This window comes from Marmota monax, unplaced genomic scaffold (assembly GCF_021218885.2).
Source record: "Marmota monax isolate L192 unplaced genomic scaffold, Marmota_monax_Labrador192_F-V1.1 WCK01_AAM20220418_F8-fsc00512, whole genome shotgun sequence".
NCBI classification, from domain to species: domain Eukaryota; kingdom Metazoa; phylum Chordata; class Mammalia; order Rodentia; family Sciuridae; genus Marmota; species Marmota monax.
In genome coordinates, this window is record NW_026692701.1 from 311,221 (window position 1) to 319,898 (window position 8,678).

General features: G+C 35.5%; 1 protein-coding gene across 1 annotated transcript in view; it reads right to left on the reverse strand.

Moving 5' to 3' along the window:
• CUNH12orf4 (chromosome unknown C12orf4 homolog) overlaps positions 1-8,620 on the reverse strand; it is a 32,095-nt gene extending 23,475 nt beyond the window's left edge. Inside the window, exons 1-3 of the mRNA XM_046446686.2 lie at positions 8,320-8,620; positions 5,320-5,514; positions 3,530-3,675 (exon numbers count right to left, since the gene is read on the reverse strand). Of these exons, the coding sequence (XP_046302642.1) occupies positions 3,530-3,675; positions 5,320-5,497 (324 nt within the window). The 5' untranslated portion in view covers positions 5,498-5,514; positions 8,320-8,620. The remainder of the gene's footprint in view (positions 1-3,529; positions 3,676-5,319; positions 5,515-8,319) is intronic.
• Positions 8,621-8,678: the final 58 nt, after the last annotated feature.

The window sequence follows — 8,678 nt, forward strand, 5'->3', positions numbered from 1 at the left end:
ATGATATAATAATTTTCATGTACTAATCATATAGTGAGAAAAGCTTTTTATTATTAAAAAATGTGCTCTACAGGGCTGGGATTGTGGCTCAGTGGTAGAGCACTTGTCTCACACAGGTGAGACACTTAGTTTGATTCTCAGCACCACATATAAATAAATGAATAAAATAAAGGTCCATCAACAACTAAAAAATTTTTTTAAAAATGTGCTCTACAAAGTATTTATAGGTTGTATATTTAGAAAATGAAGTTACCTATGTAGTCAGCTGTGATACATTAACCTTTATTAACCTTCAATACCTAATTCACCCATGCCTATGTAAAGATAAAGGTCTTGTTTTGATCTTTTCATTTATGTTCATTTTAAAAACAGTAATATGCTTTCTTTTATATACTTAAAAAGATGCCCATCACAAAAAGACAGTCACCTCAATACATGCAAGACACAATGCAGAAGCTTATAGGTTGAGAAGTACCTTGTCAAATACCATACAATATAATGGCAAAGTAAGAATAAAACAGTTTGGTGTTTTTTCCATCATTGATCTGTGCAAACAGATATCTGTTTTTAAAAAAATCACAATTCTTCCCTTTTCTTATCAATGAATATACTAAAACTAAAATGTAAGATGACTGAGAGTCATAACTTAACTTAAAGCAAATGAATAAATCATAGAAACAGGTATCTTGAAATTTGCCAATTAATGGGTAAACTTTATCCTTTGTTCTCATTCACTTATCCCTCAGACAAAGGCCTCAGCAGACAGGAGGAGTTCAAGAGGACTAGCCGAACCTAGAACTCAGATTTCATTTCCTCTATGCCTCTTTCCACCAGGCTCTGCTCTAGGAATTATAACCAATCCATGTGACTCATCCTCTGGTCAAAATTCACTTCAGGGTCAGGCTGAAACTGTACAGGAAGGAGCCAGTGCAAGATCATTGGGATCTGACTGGCTACACATAACACCAGATACTTGGTGATTCTATTAACCCAGTCATCTAACTACAAAAACCTGCAATACCTATTTTAAACCCGGCCTAGCACAAGCCTGAATCAGAAGCTGCCTACACAGGAAACACTACACAGTCCTTCCTTGATCTAATTTATGCCCTTCCCTCAAGAGAGGTGATACCAGGAATTGGAATGTGATTGCTGAGAGGAATAAAGCACTGAGTACCTGCAGAAAGAAAACTATTCACTGCCAATCTCAACCTCCACCCTCAGGCACAAAACCTGGCTTCTTTGAGGTTTACACCATTCAGCACTGATTAACTTTCTTGGTCATTATTATAAAAACCATCCACCTGTCTCTTATTAATTTAAAGATTTGGCACTAAGTTCATAGTCTTCCTCTCTGTCTCAAATCCTGTATCAACCTGGCCCACTCGGATGTCCTTATGGACAACCTATTCAATGTTCCATCTTCCTACACCCTGAACTCTTATCTTTCTTAAGTTCTCCACTCCATCTCAGCCACCCTTCAGTAACTGCTTTAGTTTGAATCTTGAGCATCCTCCAAAAGCCCACATGTTAAAGGCTTGACTCAAGGTGGTGCTATGGGAAGGGGATGGAACTTTTAATAGGTGGGCCCTAATGGGAGGTCCTGGGGTCATTTGGAGTATTCTTGAAGGGGACTGTGGAATACCTATCTCTTCCTCTTCCTTTTCTATTTTGCCTCTTCCTTTTCTTCCTTGCCATGAGGTGAGGAGATTTGCTCTGCCATATTCTCTTGCCTTGATATGCTGCTTCATCACAGGCCCAAAGCAATGGGGCCAACAATCTTGGACTGAAACCTCTAAAACTGTGAGCACAAACAAACTTTTTCTCTTCATAAGTTGATTATCTCAGAAATTTGTTAATAGTAATGGAAAGCTGACTAACATAGTCTTCTCATCAATAACAGGTTAACTTTAAAAATTCAAACATTCAAGTCTCTGATTATATGCTCTGACCAAGATTTTTCACTCAATTATTCCCAAGTAATTGAGTATTAAACCTCATCAGGACCTTTACTCCATAAACTCTCCTACCAGCTCATTTTATCAGTCATCAGTTCTCATTTAGATTCTCTTCATTCTCTATATAGCTTACATTCTGTGCTCAGCATTTAACCACTGTCTTACCAATATCCTCAACTCTCTTCATTGATGTTGTCTTTCTTACCCATCTAATAAAACTCTAATCTTCTTCTCTCTGCATGCAATAAGGCTTAGAAAGCCACAACAGAAAAATCATGAAACTCCGAAGTTCATGTTGGCAAACAGACTACTCTAACTTGCCCTTCAATTATTCTTGACAATCCCACCATTCCTTGGAGAATTCTGTCTCAAAAACCCAATTCTCTCATTATTCCCTACCTCATCTAAACAAATGATCTGTCTTTTCTATTTCTTAGATAAAGTTGAAGCAGTCAGAAGAGACTATCATCAACTTCCTACTACAATTAGTAAAATTTTCGGAATTTATATCTTTCCTGCTTCACATCTGCATTAATGAAAAATATATATTTCTTCTCAGTTAAGGTTAATTCTCCATTTGAGTTCTGGATTCTATTTTCTAGACTTCAACTCTACCATCTTAAAAACAAAACAAAAACAACAAACCTCTGACTCTGTATTCCCATTTAGCAAGTGCCTCAAATAGCCAAACTTCTAGAGTTATTGATTCCTATTCTTCCTTCTTTCTACTTCCTTATTCTTAAAGTCACTAAAATCTAGTTCCTGCTCTCACCAATTCACTGAAATGACCTTTCCATTGACAAGATTACTTGATAAATCTAATGTTATATTTGAGTCTTTTCTTTACATCATATTCAGTGGCATCTTGGCTTTTTATCATAGTTTAACTGATGGTGGTTTCTTTCTTAGTAAATAAAATAATGACATGTGTGGCATCTTAGACTTTATGAAATGGTGTATGTTAATTAAATAGAAAAGCAATGGCATTATATAGCTACACAACAACAATAAAGTAAGAAGACAAAAGTAAATCAAAGTGAACCACTACTGGTTTAGAGTCAGATGAAAGCCAAGATATACAGTTAATTAACCCACTTGAATCAAATGTATGAAATATGATATGTCAAGAGCTATGTAATGTTTTGAACAACTAATAATAAAAATTAAAAAAAAGGAAAAAAAATTTAGAATTTAAGATAAAGGGTAAATCATTTTTCAGTATAAATATGTTCCATGTAATATTTGGGATAGTTATACTAAAATTATTCATTGATCTGAAATTCTGTCTTCAATAGGTATCTCATATCTTTAATTACTAAACCTGGTGACCCCACATTGGCTGGATATGGAAAAGTAGCTTCTATTTTACAAAAGTATTCTACAAAGCATATTTTTTTATGTGCTCATACTGATAAATGAAGGAGCACAAAAGCAGCAACATATACTGAATATTATTGGTATACAGATCAAAAAGGATTCCACAAACTGTTTAAGTATTATGTTAGCAATTTAAAAATCCTCACTGAATCCCAGAACATCCTTGAAATATACAATTTGACTTATTTTCTTACCTCAGCATAAGCTTTGGCCCATGTATTTGCCAGCTGATGTAAATCTACTTCACCTGATTTCACAGCCTCCAAGCATGCTTCAGCATCTCTATCATAATCCCTGAGGGATTCTTCCTCTATAAAGTGGCTCAGAGCTTCTTTTAAGTCTGAAAGAGGAACAATAAATGCCATCATCAGCAAAATCCATATACAGAAAGGGAATATTTTACTTGGCCAAGCATTCCAGTGCAAAATTTTTATTTTATCAAACATGCTTAATATCATCTTCAATTAAAATAAAATCAGTAGTAGAGTGCTTGTATCACAAGCACAAGGCCCTGGTTCAATCCCCAGCATAGGAAAAAAAATTAGTTTAGGGAATCATTTCACAACAATTTTTTTATTATATTCTGTCCTCAAAAACCCAACTCTCTCATTACTCCCTACCTCATCTAAACAAATGATGTGTGTGGCTCTTAGACTTTGTTGCAGAAAAGTCAAAATTCTTAGTTTTTCTGTATCCTTGATACTAACTAAATAATGTTAATTTCTTTTTTTTTAAAGAGAGAGAGGGAGAATTTTTAAATATTTATTTTTTTAATTTTCGGCAGACACAACATCTTTATTTGTATGTGGTGCTGAGGATCGAACCCAGCGCCGTGCGCATGACAGACGAGCGCGCTAACGCTTGAGCCACATCGCCAGCCCTAAATAATGTTAATTTCTTAAACCAATAATTCAGTTTGAAGCAGAACAGGTATATGCATATAAAGAAATACCCACAGATTTTGAGAGTCTGAAGTTACTGTATATAAGTGAAAAACAGTTTCTTATATCAGTTTAAAGAGTATATTAGAGCTTTTGAATCTGCCAAAAGAAATTGATTATATTAAAACCAGTTTAATGCAGATACGCTAAGGTTTCAATTTGAGAAACACTATTTAGGGACTGCCATAATGGAAAGAGCAGTGGAATAGGAGTCAGAACACATGGATTCTGGCCTTGGTTTTGTCACTATGTTGGTGACTTTAGACCAGGGTACACAATCTTGAATCCCTCGGAGGACTAGCTGAAACCAACTGCTTCAGGGCTACCCCTAAGAGTTTCTGATTCAGCAGGAATAGCATAGAGCCAAGATTTTACATTCGTAACAAGTTCCCAGGTTGTTGCTGATTAGGTACCACACTTTGAGAATTACTGCCTGAGGTAAATAATTTATTTATTTATTTATTTATGTTGTTTTTTTATTTATATAATATGATTGTGCTAGAAAGTTTCTAGGTTGCCTTATAATTCTAGCATTCTGTGATTCAATATATTTTTAATTTGAAATTTTTTCCTAGTCTGTGAAATAGAAAAGAGAGACCTTTTAAAATGGCTTAATACAGATCACTTTATGAAACAAATTTAGGTAAAAGATTAGAAATTCTGTTCCATGGAATCTTAATAATTGATTATCAGATTGGTAAATTATCAATTTACCAATATAATTCTATAATTATAATATTGTAATTAGTGATGGATGAAATACCATATGAATCAACTCAACTAAATTTAAATGTGAAAGTTTTCATTAAGACCTTTTTTCATGATGTAATTTTTTAATTAAATTTCTTTATAACAGTTACACAGGTAATAGGGGAAACACTTAATAAAGCAAAGATCTGAGGAATCTTTTATTCTTGGAAGCAGTTAATTCATATTTTGTTTCCATTGCTTCTTAGGTTTATGCTTTCTAGCATGAAACTTCTAATGAGAGAGTCCATAAGAAAATAATTAAGTGGCATTACTTTAAAAAAATCAGTCCTTACCATTTTCTATAAAGCATGGCAAGCTGTGAAGCAGCATCAGACGTCCATGCAAATGACTGGCATTTTCCTGAACAGGAAATTTGAGGGGTACTCTCAATTCTAAGCACTCAGTTCCTACTTTGAATTTATACACAAACTCCCTTTCTTTGTTGCAGAATCTTTCTCGGTTTTTCTTCATATTCTTTGACAGGCTCTCTGTAGAATAACAACAAAAAAGCAACAAGTTATATTATAAAACTATGATGTTTCATTATTGCTATAGCACTTCTAAATATATTCCATCACTCAAAAGATTTTATTTGTGTGACTCTGAGCCAACTATTCCAGTCTTTTTCCAAGTGTTTATCCCTGCCCATTTTTTGTTTTCATGATGAAAATGAAGTTCTTCCTCTATTTTTTAAAATGAAAACAGTTTCTTTTAAACTTCATACAAGGAAAAAATTATACTTATTTATACATTGTATTCTTAGACAGGGTTCTCAATACTAGGGAAAGGATTCTTAGGAAGGGATACCTAGATGTGTAGATGAAGAGCTAGTAAACAGTTGGTGAAAACAAAGTGAAACAGATCAGGGACCAAGTAGTGATCCAGGTGACCTTAGAGGTTGTAATTTTTGAGATCTGATAGGAGAAAGGGATAAGAAAGTGTTAGATCTCCATGTGGCAAGTCTACTGCTCTCTTGATAATATTCAAACCCTTTATTCCAGTTTACACCTCTAGACTCTTCTCTAGGATGCACCTACACCCTTACTCATCAATAAGCCAATTTGCAAATTTGTTTTCCTATCATTCTGAACTTCTGTTAATACCAAATTTCTCTTTCCACTCCTAAGCTTTCTGAATTAAGTTTTCCTGAGGGTAGTCTCACTAGTTTAAATTTTCTTGGATAATAACTACTCATTCTTTGGGTCGTAGTTCAGCTAGCCCCCAGAAGCCTAAACCAACTCCCCCAAAGTATACTGGGTCCCTATTACAAGTTCTCATACTACTAGTCTGTACTTATCTGAATCATGCTATTTTCTTATTCTCACTAGAATAGTTTACTTCAAGTGAGAGAAAATGTATTCCATGTACCATGTAGAATGCTAGGAACATAATAGCAAGGCTAACAATTGTTAAATTATATGGTATTTTTATTTTATGGTGCTCTCTGCAAAAATAAAGAAGACAACAAATAGTTACTCATATTGTGCTTTAAAAAGAGGTCACCTGCTTGAAAGTAGAACGATTACTAGGGACTAGGAAGGATGCAAGGGACAAGGTGGGGGTGAGGGTGAAAGAAGGATGGTTGGATATGATCAACACATGCTATATGCATGTTTGGAAAACACTGTGATTCCATTAATATGCACAATTAGCATGTTAATAAAAGAGTCACTTGACATTTAAAAACAATTCAAAGGACTTTTTTGGTGTTTGTGTGTGGGTGTGCTGATGACTTGAATTATCCAGCCTATATTTTCAAATCTGTATGAAGGGTGTATATAAAAATTTCAGTCTATTTCATCCTAATGAAAAGAAAGAGGATACTGGACTGGGGGTACAGCTCAGTGGTAGGGTGCTTGCCTAGAATGTGCAAGGTCCTGGATTTGATCCCAGCACTGCCAGAAAAGGAAAAGAGAGGGAGGGAGGGAGGGAGGGAGGAAAGGGTGGGGGGAAAGAGAGAACAAAAACCTATGTTTTACTCATGGAATTGAATGACTAATATTCATTAAGTGTAAATTAATGTAAATTTGTACAACAGTTTTAGAAAACTGGCAATAATTACCAAAACTACAAAAAGGTCTGTTCTATGATGCAGAAATTCCATTCCTAAGAATATATTCAAATACACACACATACACACATGTATGCACATGCACATATATTCACTAAAATACATCCAGAAGACTTTGTGTATGGTATCATCATCTCTGGATAACTGATGGTTTCCTTGCCACCAATGGACCACCCCTTCTCACTCTTCTACATTTTAGGCTCCCTTCACTTAAACTTCCCACTACATCTTTCCAAAACTTTTTAGCATGGCATTCAAAGACCTTCATAATCTAAACTCTATTTACATCTCCAACTTCACCTCTACTGTGAGTATCCTGAAGGTTGTATCTTATCTATAGTTGAATGATAGCTCCTAACATGACATACAGACCTTTCACCAATATTTGCATTAAGAAAGTGGTGTGGTAATAAGAGAATTCCCCCTTTGATTTTGTCACTCAAATGGTTCAAATTCTGGTTGTGCCATTTAATTGCTACCTGAACAATTGGGGATAGTGCCATTTAACAGTGAGTCATAAGGATTAATCAAAAATAAATATGAGGGCTGGAGTTGTGGCTCAGAAGTACAGGCTTCTCCTAGCACATGAGAGGCCCTGGGTTCGATCCCCAGCACCATTTAAAATAAATAAAATAAAGGTATTGTGTCCAACTACAACTAAAAAATAAATATTTTTTTAAAAATAAATATGAAACATCTGACAAACATAAGATGATCAATAAAAGGAAGCCAGAAATAAAATATCTAAGAATATATCAACATAGAAATCATATGCTACTGAGAAGACACGATAAAATCAGAGGCAGTAAATGTGTTAACATCGTAGCAAGGAATTGAACGTTGCAGAAATACGAGTTACACGGTCTAATGGGTTTTAAATTATATGGTATTTTTATTTATTCCTTAATAAAATTATCAGCTCTGGTTTCAATCGGTTCAACATCTTAGATTTGTTTCAATACACTGATAATTTAGTTCCATTTCCCTCCACTGTTTTTTTTTAATAATAGATTTGCTTCAGTTTTAGTGTCTGTGAAATCAAACATGGGATGGGAAAAGGACTGGACTGAACTCACAGAACCAACAGCGGAGGCTCTGGGGCTCACATTAGGGAAAGGGCGGGGAACTACGGGGCCAAGAAGCTCCAGCCGAGCGACAGGACCAACCCCTTCTTTAGGAGATTTCAATTTTAAGTGGTCTCCTTAAGTGGTTCAGAGCTCACCTCGCTTGGTCCCGAAGCAGCCAGCACTCTGGAAGCTGTCAAGGAGCCGGGGCACGGGGATTATCAGCTGACATGTCGGCTTGTTTTTACCGCCAGCAGATCCCCCATGGCAGATTCACCCACCTTTTCCTGTTTTCTGTCACTTCGTAGAAAACTATTTGGTTAAGATAACACCTTTTCACGTATATCTTAATCTCATAATTTAAAAAGCGCAACAAGGTGTGTTTCTAAGCAGTTATTAAGTATTTCAGAGACGAAGCTATAACCTCTGTCGTGACGAAAGCGCAGCGAAAGAGCACAAACTGAGTTCTGGCCGACCGGATGCGGAAGGGCGTACCTTGAGAAGGGCGTCAGCAAGC